General features: G+C 43.7%; 1 protein-coding gene across 15 annotated transcripts in view; it reads left to right on the top strand.

Moving 5' to 3' along the window:
• TRIM2 (tripartite motif containing 2) overlaps positions 1 to 16,969 on the top strand; it is a 183,538-nt gene that overhangs the window by 135,442 nt on the left and 31,127 nt on the right. For 14 of the 15 annotated variants that reach the window (XM_060400930.1, XM_042234263.2, XM_060400929.1 and 11 more), the window contains 3 exons: positions 10,304 to 10,455; positions 11,629 to 11,809; positions 12,596 to 13,319. In XM_060400930.1, coding sequence (XP_060256913.1) covers positions 10,304 to 10,455; positions 11,629 to 11,809; positions 12,596 to 13,319 — 1,057 coding nt within the window. Of the gene's footprint in view, positions 1 to 9,660; positions 10,277 to 10,303; positions 10,456 to 11,628; positions 11,810 to 12,595; positions 13,320 to 16,969 lie in introns of those variants that run through there. The other variant, XM_042234268.2, reaches the window with a different exon arrangement.

The following is a 16,969-nucleotide window of genomic DNA, read 5'->3' as shown; positions in this document are numbered from 1 at the left end:
GTTGGTGAGTGTTGCTTCCTTGGAGAGGCAGGGGTTGGTGTGCGTCGCTTCCTTGGAGATGCATGGGTTGGTGTGCGTCGCTTCCTTGGAGAGGCAGGGGTTGGTGTGCGTCGCTTCCTTGGAGAGGCAGGGGTTGGTGTGCGTCGCTTCCTTGGAGAGGCAGGGGTTGGTGTGCGTTGCTTCCTTGGAGATGCAGGGGTTGGTGAGTGTTGCTTCCTTGGAGATGCAGGGGTTGGTGTGCGTTGCTTCCTTGGAGATGCAGGGGTTGGTGTGCGTTGCTTCCTTGGAGATGCATGGGTTGGTGAGTGTTGCTTCCTTGGAGAGGCAGGGGTTGGTGAGTGTTGCTTCCTTGGAGATGCAGGGGTTGGTGTGCGTTGCTTCCTTGGAGATGCAGGGGTTGGTGTGCGTTGCTTCCTTGGAGATGCATGGGTTGGTGTGTGTTGCTTCCTTGGAGAGGCAGGGGTTGGTGAGTGTTGCTTCCTTGGAGAGGCAGGGGTTGGTGTGCGTTGCTTCCTTGGAGATGCATGGGTTGGTGTGCGTCGCTTCCTTGGAGAGGCAGGGGTTGGTGAGTGTTGCTTCCTTGGAGATGCAGGGGTTGGTGTGCGTCGCTTCCTTGGAGATGCAGGGGTTGGTGAGTGTTGCTTCCTTGGAGATGCATGGGTTGGTGTGCGTCGCTTCCTTGGAGAGGCAGGGCTTGGTGTGCATCGCTTCCTTGGAGAGGCAGGGGTTGGTGTGCATCGCTTCCCTGGAGAGGCAGGGCTTGGTGTGCGTCGCTTCCCTGGAGAGGCATGGGTTGGTGAGTGTTGCTTCCTTGGAGAGGCAGGGGTTGGTGTGCGTCGCTTCCCTGGAGAGGCAGGGCTTGGCTTCCTGGGCGGATTGTGGTCAGGGCTCTATTTCACACGGCCCAGCCACTGTGCATTGTGGTGTTCAGTTTCTCAGAAGCCAGTGGTATGTATTTTTGAACAAGTGACCAGAAACCTTGCTTGGTTTCTCACACATTTCTTTGTGTAAAGTAGGTATGGTTACTTTTGCTTTACAGATAAAGAAACTGAGGATTGGCCAGTGTAAGTCACACAGCTAGTTGACACACGATAAATGCTACAGTCAGAGGAAATAGCATCCCGAGTTTTCTGGTAGCCAAAACAAGAGAGACATTTTGTATTACATTTTTAATTATCTAATTAAAAGCATACCAGGCTCTCAGTAACTATAGATTTCCTGTGCACTGTACTCCAAGGGAGCATTACCATATGAATTTTGTAAAGGGAACTTGAAGGGTGCCTTCTTATAACCACAGCTCTTAGTGAATGCTAAGGCTGTCTCCTCCTGGGGCGCATATTCTAAATACTAGTCTGAGAAGGTGTCTGTATCACACACAAGAGTTTCCTTAAAGTGTAGTCCAGGCAAGGAACTTTCTGGAGATCTGACTTGATAGAGAAGCACATTTAGAAACGTTAGGAGACTGCTGTAGACATGGGTCCAGAATGGCGTGTGAAAGACAGTCGTGTGGGAGATAAATGATGGTAGCTAGGAAGATTCCATCCCTAAGGAGCGCCAGGCGCGTCGTGAATTCAGGAACGAGCCCCAGCGCAGCGCAGCTGGGGCATGGCGATGCGCCCGTGTGGCGGAGCACTGGCGAGCCACGGAATACAGGGCTGAGCCTGGAGAGAGACTGTGATGGGCTGGCGGTGTCATCAAGGAAAGGTCTGGCCTACACTCCATGGGCAGTGGGTTCTTTACCTTTGGCGCCACCCACCCCCGCCCCCACAAATAAAAAGGCATATACTAAAATCTGTTGAACTAAGCTATTAAGCTGGTGAGAATTTAAGCAATTCAAATTGATCATACAAGTCACTTTAAAAAAATTATTTTATTTTCTCATTGTATAGACCAACTTCCTACAGCACGATGAACTAAAATTACATTAGTAACATGTTATGAAGAGACTTCAGGTCTTTTTAAAAAGCTTATAATTATTTAACCAAAGAAAATAGAAAAATTAGACTATTTACAAAATATTGAAAGTAGAAACTTTATTAAATGTATAAGATAAAGTCATATCTATACTCAGAGAATTTTATAGGTTTAAGTATTTCCTTTTATTTAAAAATATTCCATTTCAAGAAGTTAGGAAAAGAACAATAAAATAAATGTATGGAACACAAAAGAAATGAAAATAATAAAGACAGTTTGAAAATCCTGAAACAACTGTGTTGATGAATAAATCCAAGAGCTGAATTTTTTAAAATTAATTAAATAATTTGATAGAGCACCAAACGGTAAATATAAATTGAGACTAATAAAGAGATTAAAGTTTTTTTTAATTAGCAAGTCAATTCTCTGCTAAAGACTAAGATATTGAAAGCCTGAATGAAATATATCATTATCTAGGAAACTACAAATGATCAAGAAAACCCAAGTTGACCTAAAACTTCAAAAAAAGAAAAGAAAGAAACTGGTGAAAGTTAATTTAAAACTGAATGCTTTCGGGACTTTCCTGGTGGTCCAGTGGCTAGGACTCTGCCCTCCCAGGTGGAGGTGGGGGGCAGTTCAGGAGTTGGGGTGGGGCAGATCCAATCCCTGATGCGGGAACTAGATCCCATAGGCAACAACTAAGACCCCGTGCAGCCGAGTAAGTAAAAATATTAAAAAACAAACAAACAAACACTGAATGCCTTCAAACTTGTATAAAACAGACATGATTCTGATTCATAGTATGTATACTTTTGAACCATAAAAAAGGTAGGGAGCTCCCAAATTCACCTGTGACATACTCATAATTCTTGACACCAAAAACCTTGAGTCACTAAGTTTATGAAAGTAGCTGTACAATTCTTATTTAAATACCCCAGCAAACTTTTACCATGTAAGAGCACTTATTAAGAAAAATATGAATATCACAAAAGAAAATGAGCACAGAACTATAAGAAAGTCAGAAGAAATATGAACATTTGATAATTGTAGGAGGAAATAAATGTTAAGCGTCACAAATAATTCTTCAAGATTGTTTTCTGATCATGCCTAAGCAATAGAGACCCTTGGATGCCACAGGCTGCTAAGAAGGAACACTCTCAGAGATGCTAATTCCAGCAAAGGTAAAGAAGCCTTTGGGTGAAACTTTCCTTTGTTTCTCTACCAAAAATATCACATCAAATCACACTGAAAATTAACTCTAAAGAGTCAGATCCTCCTGGAGGTGTTTTGAGCACTTTCTCTATGCTGAGTCATTATGATTCTTTGGACTCATAAGATGTGTAAACCAGCAAGAGGCCTTGGAAAATTAACTGCGCTTCTTTAATCATTCTGTTGTTCCATCATAGGAGTTCTCTGCTGCTGCTTTGAAACAGGGGTCCTCATTGCATATTCAAGCCAAATGCATGCCATATTACAGATAATTGGCTGCAGTTAATTGCCATGGGTAAATCTTTAAAAACAGTTCAAGCGTCTGAAGGTTAATAAAATCGGGTAATTAACAATGAAGCAGGATGTTGCCGTCATAAACTGCCTGGTGCTGGTTAGCACATGTGGATGAAAGCCTGTCATTTACTTTAAGTGCTGTGACACTGTCTTCTAATTAAACTGCCACCGCTACATTGTTCAGATACAAAGAAAAACGGGGACAGTGGTCAGTGATTTAAGAGGTTCTTTGCACGTAAACCAGACATTTCAGCTCATGCCTTAAAGTCCCAAAGCACAAATAATCCTTAAGCCCTGTTGTTGCTGGCTTCAGTGCCTTACTAAGGAGGACGTTAAGAGGTATGAAGGAGAGATCCTCATGAAGGATGCCTTGCCAAGAATCAGCCCCCACTTCCAAAAGCCTCTGGGTTGGCTGCAAGGCCCTGACCATCCTTTACAGCTCATTATTATGCATTTAGTCCTGCCATCCTCTCTTCTAATGAACCCAAACGTTGACTACCTGTCAACAACCACAAGCTCATCCAGCCCACCCAGCACTGGGGAGCACCAGGGTTATCTCACCCAAGGTGGACGAGCTCCACTGGGTCGCTCACTCCTACATGAGGTCTCAGCTTGAGCCAAAGCTATCAGAACCAAGGACAAGCATTAGAGAATAACTGGTTGGTGATGTTTCAAAATGATTTCAAGGCCTTTGCTTCCCAGGAAACAACTAGGGCTCGGTACCAGGGACAGTTCCTCAGGTCTGCTGCTGTCTCTTCAAAGATACAATTTTTTAAATTGAGGTGAAAATCACTTAACATAAAATTCAACTTTCTAACTACTTTATTAATTTTTTAGATTTTTACTTGATGTGGATCTTTTAAAAAAGTCTTTACTGATTTGTTACAATACTGTGTTTTATGTTTTATCTTTTTGGCCAAGAGGCATGTAGAATCTTAACTCCCTGACCAGTACCCTCTGCATTGGAAGGGTTGACCGTTGCACTGCCAGCGAAGTCCCTGTTTCCATCACTTTTTGTTTTGGCTGCACTGGATCTTCCTTGTGGCGAGCGGGGGCTACTCTTCATTGTGGTGTGTGGGCCTCTCATTGCGGTGGCTTCTCTTATGGAGCAGTGACTGCAGCGCGTGGGCTCAGCTGACCCACAGCACGTGGGATCAAACCCACAGCCCAGGGATCAAACCCACATCTCCTGCATCGGCAGCTGGATTCTTTACCACTGAACCACCACTAAAGTCCTTCTTAGAATATTAAAAAAGGTTGTGCAAACATCACTACTATCTAATCCCAGATTTTCATTATATCCTCCAAAGAAACTGTACCTGTTAAGTAGTCATTCTTCATCCCCTCCCCACCACCCCAACTCTTGGCACCGGTCATCTGCTTTCTGTCTCTAAGGAACTGTCCATTATGGACATTCGATACAAATGCAATCCTACAATATGTGGCCTTTTGAGTCTGCTGCTGCTGCTAAGTCGCTTCAGTCGTGTCCGACTCTGTGCGATCCCATAGACGGCAGCCCACCAGGCTCCGCTGTCCCTGGGATTCAGACAAGAACACTGGAGTGGGTTGCCATTTCCTTCTCCAATGCAGGAAAGTGAAAAGTGCAAGTGAAGTCACTCTGTCGTGTCCGACTCTCAGCGACCCCATGGACTGCAGCCCACCAGGCTCCTCCATCCATGGGATTTTCCAGGCAAGAGTACTGGAGTGGGGTGCCATTGCCTTCTCCGCTTTTGAGTCTAGCTTCTGTCATTTAGCATAATGTTTTCAAGGTTCATCTATATTGTAGTGAATATTAGAACATCATTCGTTTCTTTATGGCTAAATAATTTACCACAACTTCATTTATCCATTCATGAGTTGGTGGATATTTGGGTTGTTTCCACTTTCCACTTTGAGCTGTTATGAATAAAGCTGCTGTAAACATTTATGTACAGTTTTTGTATGTACATACATTTTCAGTTCTCTTGGGTTGCTGGGTCATATGGTAGAGTTGAACAGCAGCAAAGCATGAGAATTCTGATTTTCCATATTCTTACCAACACTTGTTTTTATCTGATTTTTTGAGTCTAGCCCTCCTAGAGGAGAAGGCAATGGCACCCCACTCCAGTACTCTTGCCTGGAAAATCCCATGGATGGAGGAGCCTGGTGGGCTGCAGTCCATGGGGTCGCTAAGAGTCGGACACGACTGACAGACTTCACTTTCACTTTTCACTTTCATGCACTGGAGAAGGAAATGGCAACCCCCTCCAGTGTTCTTGCCTGAGAATCCTAGGGACGGGAGAGCCTGGTGGGTTGCCGTCTATGGGGTTGCACAGAGTCGGACACGACTGAAGTGACTTAGCAGCAGCAGCAGCAGCAGCCCTCCTAGGTGCTGTGATGTCTCATTGTGGTTTTGATTTGCATTTTTTTAGTGACTAATGATGTTGAAAGTATTCTCCTGTGAAAATTGGCCATTCATTTAGCCTCTTTGAAGAAATGTCTATTTAATTCCTTTGACAATTTTTGAATTGGGTTCTTGAGTTACAGGGTTTTTTAATACGTTCTGGATACTGCATCCTCATCAGATGTATAACTAGGCAATATTTTCCCCATTCCTTTTACGTTTCTGTTACTGCCCTTTGATATACAAGTTTTTGATTTGATGAAGTCCAATTTATCTTTTTTATTTTGGCTTGTGCTTTTGTGTCATATCCAGGAATCTGTTGCCAAGTCCAAGGTCATGAAGAGTTAACCCTATGGGTTTTTTCCCAGGATTTTTATAGTTTTAGCCCTTACATTTAGGTTGTTAATCTATTTTGAGTTAATTTTTATATACGTAGTGAAGTAAGGTTTCAGCTTCATTCTTTTACATGTAGATATCCAGTAGCTTTGACATTATTTCTTGAAAAAACTGTTTCCCTCATTGAGGGGTCTTGGCATCTTTGTCAAGAATCAATTGACCATAAATGTATTGTTTTACTTCTGAACTCTCAATCCTATTCCATTGATCTATATGCCTGTTCTTATGCTGGTAACACATAAGTAGTTTCAAAATTTAGAAATACGAGCCTTCCAATTTTGCTCTTCAAACTCTTTTTTAAGATTGTTTTGGCTATTCAGGGTCCCAGTGCAATTCTCTATTAGTTTAGGAACAGCTTGTTCACTTCTGTGAAAAAAGAAGTTAGAATTTTGATAGCTGTTTCATTGAATTTGTAGATCAGTTTGGGGAATACTGCGCTCTTAACAATATTAAGTCTTCCAAGTCATAAGCATAAGATATCTCTCCATTTACTTCCATTGTTTTTTAATTTTTTTCAACAATATTCTGTAGTACTCAGTGTATAAGTCTTACACTTTCTTGGTTAAATTTATTCTTTAAATATTTTATATTCTTTTGGATGCTATTATAATGGAATTTTCTTAAATTCACTTTTTGATTTTTCGTTGTTAGTGGATAGAAATACAACTGCTTTTTGTTTGTTGATCTTGTATCCTAACACTTCACTGAATTAATTTGTTAGATCCAGTATTCTATTGTATGTATGTGTGTGCATGTGTGTATTCTTGGGGAGTTTCCATATGGAAGTCATCTCTGAATAGAGAAATTTTTACTTCTTTTCCGATTTGGATGCATTTTATTTATTTTTCTTGCCTATATGCTCCGGTTAAAATTTCCAGTACCTTGTTACGGAAGTGACAAAAGTGAAAAAGAAAAGAAGTGCCAAAAGTGGACATCCCTTTCTTATTTCTGATCTTAGGGAACTACCATTCAAGAAGCTGTGGGTTTTTGTAAATTCCCTTTTTCAAGTTGAGGAATTTTCCTTCTAATTTGATGTGTGTTTTATCATGAAAGGGTGTTGGTATTGTCAGTACTTTCTTTGCATTTGCTAATATGATCATACAGGTTTTCTTCCCTTCATCCTATTACCATGGTATAGTACATATATTGATTATTGTATGTGGACCACCCTTGCATTTCTGAAATAAATTCTACTTGGTCATGTGTTTTGTCCTTTTAATATGCAGCTGGATTAAGTTTACTAGTATTTTGTAAAGGATTTTTACACCTATATTCATAGGCAATATTAGTCTATAATTTTCTTTTTCCATGATGTTTTTGGCTTTGATGTCAGTGTATTACCAGCCTATTAGAATGAATGAATGTTCCCTTTTCTTCTACTTTTTGAAGATTTTGAGGATTGGTGTTAATTATTCTTAAATGTTTGGTAGAAATCACCAGAGAAGCCATCTTGCCCCGGACTTTTCTTTGTTGGAGGTTTTTTGAATATTGATTCACCTCTTTACTTACTATAGGTCTATTCATATATTCTATTTCTTCTTTGAGTTAGTTTTGGTAGATTCTGTGTTTCTAGGAATTTATCCATTTTATCTAGGTTATTTAATCTGTTGACCTACAACAGTCCATAGTATTATGTCAATTTTGTTGATCTTTACCAAGAACCAACTTTTGGTTTCATTGATTTCGCGATTGTTTTTCTATTCTCCACTCTGATCTTTGTTTCCTTTCTTCTGCTTGCTTTGGGTTTAGTTCTTTTTCTAGTTCCTTCAGGTGGAAGCTTAGGTTTATTGATTTGAGATCTTCTTTTTCAGTGTAGACATTTACAACTATAAAATTTGCTTTGAGTACTCTCTCTCAAATTTTGGCATGTTGTTACTTTTAAATAAAAAAATCTCAAGCTATTTTAAAATTTCCTTTGTAATTTTTCTTTGACTCGTTATTTAAGTGTATGTTATTTAATTTCCACATATTTGTTAATTTTCCAGATTTCTTCTGTTACTGATTTCTAATTTCATTCCATTATAGCCAGAGAAGATACTTTATATGATTTCAGTCATTTTAAATTTATTGAGACTTTTGTATATGGTTTACTGTGGAAAAGGTTCCACGTGTACATGGCAAAAATGCTTTGTTATTGAACAGCATGTTCTCTATGTGGATGTTAGATCAAGTTGGCTTATAACGTTTTTCAAGTTCTCTGTTTCTTTACTGATCTTCCGTCTAATAGTTCTATCATTACTGAAAGCTCAATATTGAATTTCAATTACTGAAAGTTCAATATTGAACTGTCCATTTCTCCTTTCAGTTCTATCAGTTTTTGCTTTGTTAATAACTGTCATCTCTTCTTGACAGATTGACCATGTTGTCATTATTAATGTCATTATTTAATTGAAGTATAGTTGATAGTCCTTTTCCTTCTGTTATATCCCTAGAGAAGGAAATGGCCACCCCCTCCGGTACTCTTGCCTAGAAAATCCCATGGACGGAGGAGCCTGGTGTCCATGGGATCGCAAAGAGTGGGACACGACTGAGCGACTTCACTTTTTTTCTTTTCTTTCTTTCTGTCTGTCTGTTATAACAACTTTTGTCTTACAGTCCATTTTGTCTAATATTAGAATAGCCGCTCCAGCTCTCTTTCAGTTACTATTTTCATGGAATATCTTTTTCCATCTTTTTACTTTCAACCTAAAGTGAATCTCTTATAAACAGCGTACAGTTGATACATTCATCAGTATTATTATATACCTACTCTGTGTAAGGAATTACCTAGGCTCTGGGTTGAGACTGTTTTGGTGCTCAGTAACTTAAAATCTTATAAATATTTCATAAAAGGGATATGAATAAAATTGCTTTAGTGGGTGCATTCACTTTATGAAAAAATCAATCTGTGTTAGGACTTATGCTATTTTTTTTAAGTGTGTTATACTTCAAGAAAAAACTCCCCCCTTCAAAGTGCCCTGGGAATTCAATATTGGAAGAAGTTGTTTCCCGCTGAGAGAATAAGGGGAATGCCTTCACAAAGAAACATTCAGGCTTTATGTTATATTGTTATCAAGAGTTCATCTTTAATCAGGATAAAGGGGTTTTATTTTCAAGTAAGCAAATGATATCATCATCATTATCATCGCTGCTACTGCTTAGGAACTTACTGTTTGTCAGTGCTGGGCATCATCTGAGTTCTCTGTGCAGATTACTCCCTGAATCCTCACGGCAGCCCTGTGAAGTAGGTTAGTAGGTTGCACAATTGTCTCCATTTGACAGAGGGAAAATTGAGACACGGTGAGCTCATGGAAGTGGTGGAGCCAGGACACAAAGTGTTCTGTCCCTCTCATCTCTTATCCAGACAGCAGCAATTCTCAGGGTGCCATCCAGGAACTCTCGTGGGTCCCCAGACCGCTTCAGGAGATCCACAAGATCACAACTGTATGATAATACTAAACATTATTTACCTTTTTCACTCTCAGTCTCCAGAGTATACAGTGGCATTTTCCAGAGACTAAATGGCATGTGCTATCAAGACAGACTGAACAGAAACAGATATGAGAATCCAGCTGTCTTCTGTGAAGCCAGACTCGGAAGAATTTACAAATATGGAAAGCAGTGCCATTCTTCTCACAGGATTTTCTGTTTTGCAAAATATACTTTTCATAAATCATATTATTTATGTTCACATTTAATGGGGCTTAGTTTTGCTTTTGATGAATTAATATTTGAAATGTTTCTCAGGTTCCACTTTTACTATAAGCAGCTGTAGATATAACTCACATAAACAAAAAGGATTTCAAGTGCTCAGTCATTTATAAAGAGTGCAAAGGAGTCCTGAGACCCAAGTATCTGAGAACCACAGCACTGTACTGTTCTGCCTTAGGGCAGTGGCCAAGTACAGCTGGGTCTGTGCCTGTAGCTGCTCTGGAGTCCGATCCACCTGTGTCTGAGACCTGGCACACAAAAGTTTACCTTCCCTTTTCTCCGGTGACGCTGGATGGAGCACTGCCCACACCCTGGGGAGGCTGTGGGAACTGCTGAGCGGATGCTGGGGAAGACCCAGCGCCTGGGCAGCGCCCAGTCCCAGGCCGAGCACGGGAGCCGCTCTTGTGTCGCCCGCAGGTGATGGACTTCTACTGCCAGTCCTGTGAGACCGCCATGTGTCGGGAGTGCACAGAGGGGGAGCACGCGGAGCACCCCACCGTGCCCCTCAAGGACGTAGTGGAGCAGCACAAGGCTTCGCTCCAGGTGCAGCTGGACGCCGCCAACAGAAGGTGTGCACACCCCCGCCGCGCTCTCGGCCACTGCCTGCGGCCTCCGGGTTTCATGTCCCAGTGGGATGGAAGGGTCATGTCACCTGAGTAAAGTCTCCTCTGTCATAAACTAGTGAGCGATACGGGTGATCCCCTGCCCCTTGGTAAAATTCCAATCCCCTTGTTAGAAGTAGGCTTTTCTTTCAGCACCTTCGTATGATTAAATGAACAAAATATACTCGAGGAAAATGCTCTCAGATCTCTGAAATTTGTGCCTGAAACCAGGCTGTCTGAAGAGCCTTTCTTAGCTACTGTTCTTGGCTCACTTACAGGCCATTATGCCAACTGTGACTGGCTCCTCTCTGCTTGAGCCCAGCAAAATGGTCTTGAGCAGCGACTGCTCAGTTTTCCTTCTGCTTCCTTGCCTCCAGGCTCTTTCTTTGGCAAGGAGATGAAGGAACAGGGTAGTTGTGTGATGCGTGAGAAAGATCAAAGGGAGGAAATAAACAGCCAGCTGAAAATAAATCTTTACCAATAGTTGAAGTGAGAAAAGTGTGGCTATTCTGTACTAATTAAAAGAACTTGGAAACTTGCAAGAAGTTCACAGGAAACTCAGTTTGGGTCAGTTTTTCATGTGATTGGGGAAGAAGATATAGCTGTCTATTTAGAACAGTGGTCCTCAGCCATGGGCCATGATATCCCCTAGGGGAGACTGGCAATGTCTGGAGACAATTTGCTGTCACAACTGTGTGTGGGGGAGGAACAGAGGAAAGGATGCTGTTAAACATCCTGTAATGCATAATAATCTTTTTCATTTTGCTGTATCATAGGATTTTGAATATAGCTCTTGGTGCTATACAGTAGGACCTTGTGCTTGCCCACTGTAGAGTGCCTGATTTACAGTGGGAGAAAAAGCCGAGGGGTTTTGAGAGCTTTGAGGTTTTGTACCATCAATTATTAAAAATAAATCAGATGTAGATTGAAATAAGACATGGATCGTCAAAATCTCTTTTCGCAAAGGCAGTAAATATGGCATGTCTTATGCTTCTGTTCTTCAGTTTTTACTTTTTAAAGATGATGAAAGGCATAGAAAATGTTTCTTGACAAAATATAGCATTTGGATAGTTTTGTTTTTGTTTTACTACTTCCCTGTGGATGTTACTAGAATAACGACCTCTGACAACTGTCCTCCAGGCTCCCAGAAATAGATTCAGCTCTTCAGTTCATCTCGGAAATCATCCATCAGTTAACCAACCAAAAGGCCAGTATTGTGGATGACATCCATTCTACCTTTGATGAACTCCAGAAGACTTTAAACGTGCGCAAGAGTGTGCTGCTTATGGAGCTGGAAGTCAACTATGGCCTCAAACACAAAGTAAGACTCCAGCCATTCTTAGGACATCCCATGGAGGCTTGATCCCGGGCCTCCCTGACGCCAGCTTACTGTTCCACCAGCAGCAGAGGGGACTCAAATGGGTTCTTAAGTGTCACTGTTGTTTGGTAAAGGTATCTTTTACTTAACAGCATATTTTTTTCCTGTTTCCAGCCATGTTTTCCTTCCTGTTTTCACCAAAACTATGATTCTGTGGCCTTAAGTACCACTTTATAACTTGACTATATAAAAGGCAAGGTTGAATATGAAGTAATACTTTCAGGATTTAGGGTTAAACTGGATTATTTTCCTTCCTTAATTAGAATGTCTAATAGTCTCTTGATGACTCTCTCACCCACACCAACCTGTTCCTCAACTTCAGAGTGAACCCTGACTGCAGCCTCTGTTTAACTCTGCACGTCCCATGACAAAACCAGGGGTGAAAGCTTCTGATATTCAGATGTGGAGCTTTCATTTGTCTGGTTTCTGCTCCTTGAGCTGACGACAGGGGAACTTTGAACATTAGGGAAAGAGAGTGAGTAATGAATACTTCAGATGTCAGGCATGGCACTCTGGCCGCCGCGCTCTCGGTGACGGTTCAGCTCACCCCAGATACATGATCCCAGAAATATGTGTGTGGGAGAGATGGGGCGAGGAGGACGGGAAAGAGAGGGGGCTGGGAAGGCGATTTAGGATTTAGCATCACAGCCGGGTTCACTGGGTTAAACGGAAGCCCCCTCGCCCCGGGGCACGCCGTGGGCGGCGCTCAGCGGCTCGCTTTCCCCGCAGGTCCTGCAGTCGCAGCTGGACACCCTGCTCGAGGGGCAGGAGAGCATCAAGAGCTGCAGCAGCTTCACGGCGCAGGCCCTGAACCACGGCACGGAGACGGAGGTGCTGCTGGTGAAGAAGCAGATGAGCGAGAAGCTCAGCGAACTGGCGGACCAAGATTTCCCGCTGCACCCGCGAGAAAACGACCAACTGGACTTCATCGTGGAGACCGAGGGGCTCAAGAAGTCCATCCACAACCTCGGGACGATTCTGACCACCAACGCCGTCGCCTCCGAGACGGTGGCGACGGGCGAGGGGCTGCGGCAGACCATCATCGGGCAGCCCATGTCTGTTACCATAACAACCAAGGACAAAGACGGCGAGCTGTGCAAAACGGGCAACGCCTACCTCACGGCGGAGCTGAGCACGCCCGACGGCAGCGTGGCCGACGGGGAGATCCTGGACAACAAGAACGGCACCTACGAGTTCCTGTACACCGTGCAGAAGGAGGGCGACTTCACGCTGTCGCTGCGGCTCTACGACCAGCACATCCGCGGCAGCCCGTTCAAGCTGAAGGTGATCCGCTCGGCGGATGTGTCCCCCACCACCGAGGGCGTGAAGCGGCGCGTGAAGTCCCCGGGCAGCGGCCATGTGAAGCAGAAGGCGGTCAAGAGGCCCGCCAGCATGTACAGCACGGGGAAGCGAAAAGAGAACCCCATCGAAGACGACCTGATCTTCCGAGTGGGTAAGGGGCGGGCGGCGCTGCGCCTGCACGCGGGGTTTTGCTGGGCTCAAGGGGGGACTGGGCAAGTGTCGCGACTTGCAGCTTGGCAGGTCGCAGCTCGGGCTGATGGTGCGGGAGATAAGCTTCTGTATTTTACTAGGTGAGCTCATGCAGGCTTCTTCTCCGGAGAAGGTTTGTGTCCTTCTCTTCCTTCCTCCTGCTCCCTCTTCCCTCTTCCCTCCCTGCTCTCTCTTCCTCCTTCCCCTCTCTCCTAACCCTCCTTCTCCTCCTCTTCACCACGCCAGCGCTGCATATTTATTCTGGAAAATCAGAAACGGAAAATAAGCAAAAAGAGAGTTAGAAAAATACAGCACTCATAATCTGGACTTTTTTTGGTAGCAGTTTTTTTGTTTGTTTGTTTGCTTATTTCATATTGGAATGTAAGTGATTAACAATGTTAGTTTCAGGTGTATAGCAAAGTTATTCAGTTACATATATACGTGTATCTATTCTTTTCAGATTCTTTTGTTACATAATACTGAACACAGTTCCCTTTGCTATACTGTAGGTCCTTTTTGGTTATCCATTTTAAATATAACTGTGTACATAATCTGCACATTTTAAAGGAAATGTTGTCAATCCCCCCCCCCACCCCCACCCCCGCCCGTGGGAATAATGTCTTTAGAGTACTTCTGCCTAACCCAAAGGCAGAGACATGCTTCTGTCAAATAGCTTCACGGTTTCTCTGGAATGTGCCAGCGCAGGAGGTAACTGTGGGCAGAGGGTCTGATGCTTGTCACTGCTTCCACATTTTAAGACCTGGGGACAAGGGGCATGGTGCATTGCAAGCTGTGGTTATGTCCATTTGCGTGTAGCTGGAGAGCAGCCTCAAGAGGAGAGGGTGGGTGGAAACCTGGAGAATAGAATGGGGTTGGGATGGAAGCAAGAAGGTTTAGGATGAGTCAAGAGATTTGGGAATTCGAATTGTCCTTCCATTGTCAGCTTTATTGCCTCCGACTTTTTTAAGCTGTTTATTTTCTAAACAAGCTAAATGTAAACAACCACCACTTTACTAATTCTTTTATTATATATTTAAAAAATCGTTTTTTAATTTTGTGGCATGCCACATGGCGTGTGAGATCTAGTTACCTGGCCAGGTATCGAAGCCAGGCCCCCTGCATTGATAGCAGGGAGTGTTAAGCATTGGACAGCCAGGGAAGTCCTCACAATTTGATAATTCTTAAGAGAAAAAAGTCTGTCTGTTAGTATCCAAAAGTGGTTCCCACTTTCTTCCCTTTCTGCCTCTTCAGTCCTCCACTGCAGTATCTCTAAAAAGGTCTTCAAGGTATGGCCACTGACACAGGTGGAAAAACAGTTCTGTGGTTCAGACAGATTGGGGAAAGCTTAGCTTAAGTGAGGGAAACAGGTTCGTTTTTTGGCCGTAGTACCTTCAGAATCTGCTGACATGCACTCTAAGTCTCACAGGCAGTGGAGGGATAATAGGCAGCACTTCCAAGCTCTTCTGAGCATAGCACTTCTCCTGTGGACATCTTGGGAAAATAAGGCTCCTTGGAACATTCTTGGGCAAGAGCTGCTCTACTTATTATTCATTTCTCATTATTATTTAATACTCAATATTGTTTACTATTCTTTAGGATAAATCTTGGTAAAGACTGTGATATAGCAAGCAGGCTGCCTTCTCAGCGTGTGGAGGCCCTGGTCCATTCACTGGCCATTTGTGCAGTTGGGTGCAGAGGCTGTTGAGACATTTGCCAAAGCAGAGGGGGTGGGCTGGGTGGCACAGGATTGGAGCCTCCCAGGCCTGCCACTCCGGTTCTGCCACTTGCTTCAACTTTGGGCAGGTCTCCCAGCTTCCCTGGGCTTCAGTTTCCATGTCCATAAAAAGAAAAGATAAAAATATCTGCTTCTCAGAACTGTTCAAAGTTCCAAGCTTAATGCCTGGCATGTTGGAAGAGCTAAATAATCCACAGCCATTGTTTTTGCATGAGCTGTTATTGAGGCTGTTAGATGTTCCCTGCTGCCTTTTCTTCTAAAACAATTGACCTTGCTGCTCCCCATTGATCTGCAAACTCAGTCTTGCGTTTGGAATCTCCCCTCCCCCAGCCAAGTTCCCTGGTCTGCTTCCCAGGCAGTGTGCAGAGTGGAGAGAGGGCCAGATCTGGGCCTGATTCTGATTCTCCCTTCTTAACCCAGTTTCCTCTGCTAAAATAAAGGGAATGAAATCCTACCTAATTCTTGAGGTTGCCCTAGGGGTGAGACAAGAAGGAATTCTCACGACTGGCACTTCCCTATGTGCAGTAACTGCTGAGTTAAAGATGGCCGTCCTTTTACTATTGTTATTATTTTCAATCGTTGCCATTCCACTGTGAGTCTCCCCTGAGGAAAGAGACATATCTCTTAGGGTTTTTTTTCCCCCCCCCCAGTTATATTCTGAATGCCCAGCCCCGCCCCAGGGGAAAGGGATCCCCTCCTGTCCCCTCCTACCCATTGAGACACGCACCCTCGGAGATTCACTGGCACTGGGGCAAGGTGTTTAAATGTTTAGACATTTGTGAGGCCCTTAGAACAGTCCCTGGCATAAACCACTAAGTCCACGGTTGTTAATGAAGTAGAGATGATGTCTAAGTTTGCTAGGGCCGCCATGACAATACCACAGACTGGGTGACAAACCGGAGGAGACTGATCTTCTCCCAGTTCTGGAGGCTGAAAGCCCAGGCTCAAGGAGGCGGCGGGCTCGGGTCCCCCGGAGGCCTCTCCGCCTGCTCGCTGCTTTGCCCTCTGAAGGTTCCCCCTGTGCTCGCACGCTCCTGGTGTTTCTCCCTCTTCTCATAAGGACACCAGTCATATTGGATTAGGGCCTTGTTTTAAGTTAATCACCTCTAAAGATCTTAACTCCAAAAGCAGTTACATCTGAGGTACTGGAGGTTGAGACTGGACTTTAGCTTATGACTTTTGTGGAGATACATGCAGTTCAGCTTATAACAGATACGTAAGGACAGATACGTGACGGATAGGCTGTGTACATACCTGAACACCTGTGTGTATTTGTGAAAGTGAACTATCACTTTCTGGATAATAGAAAAGGTCTTCCAGGGTAGTTTTGACTTACACTTTCCCTCTCGTCCCTGGTCATCCAGCCCCTCGTTAAATGGGACTCTGCTGTGTGCCCGACACTTGGCTGGGCGGCGATGTAGAGAGAGGGATCAGATCCTGAGCCTGACCTAGGGGAGGCCACAGTCTAGAAGGGGTCAGACATGACAATGTGGTGTCTTCAGAAGGAGCACCTTCAGAGGCGGGCGGGATGGGGAGGCTGACAGGTAGCAGGGAGTTAAGGAAGGTTCTAGAGATGACACCTAAGCCTAACCCGGCTTTGAAGGAGAAAGAGTCTGCTGGTTAGGAGGAGAAAAGGGGAGATTTAGGTGAAGAGGAAGATGATCAGACACTGAGTAGTCCGAGGGACCATAGTGATTCCATTACCTGAAGCATGAAATAGAGTGAAGAGAGCAAAGAAGCTCTGTTTCCTTGCTAAGCAGAAACTTTTATCTGTACACCTGTGTTTCCCATAAACCACTTGAGTTCCTTGGGGTGCTTGGCAAAAATGAGAATTGCTGGATTCCAAGCTGCATGTACAGAATCATAATCTCTGGGGA

Source organism: Ovis aries, chromosome 17 (assembly GCF_016772045.2).
Source record: "Ovis aries strain OAR_USU_Benz2616 breed Rambouillet chromosome 17, ARS-UI_Ramb_v3.0, whole genome shotgun sequence".
Classification (NCBI taxonomy): domain Eukaryota; kingdom Metazoa; phylum Chordata; class Mammalia; order Artiodactyla; family Bovidae; genus Ovis; species Ovis aries.
Note: the sequence above shows the minus strand (reverse complement) of the source record. Positions and strands in the feature narration are given on the sequence as shown.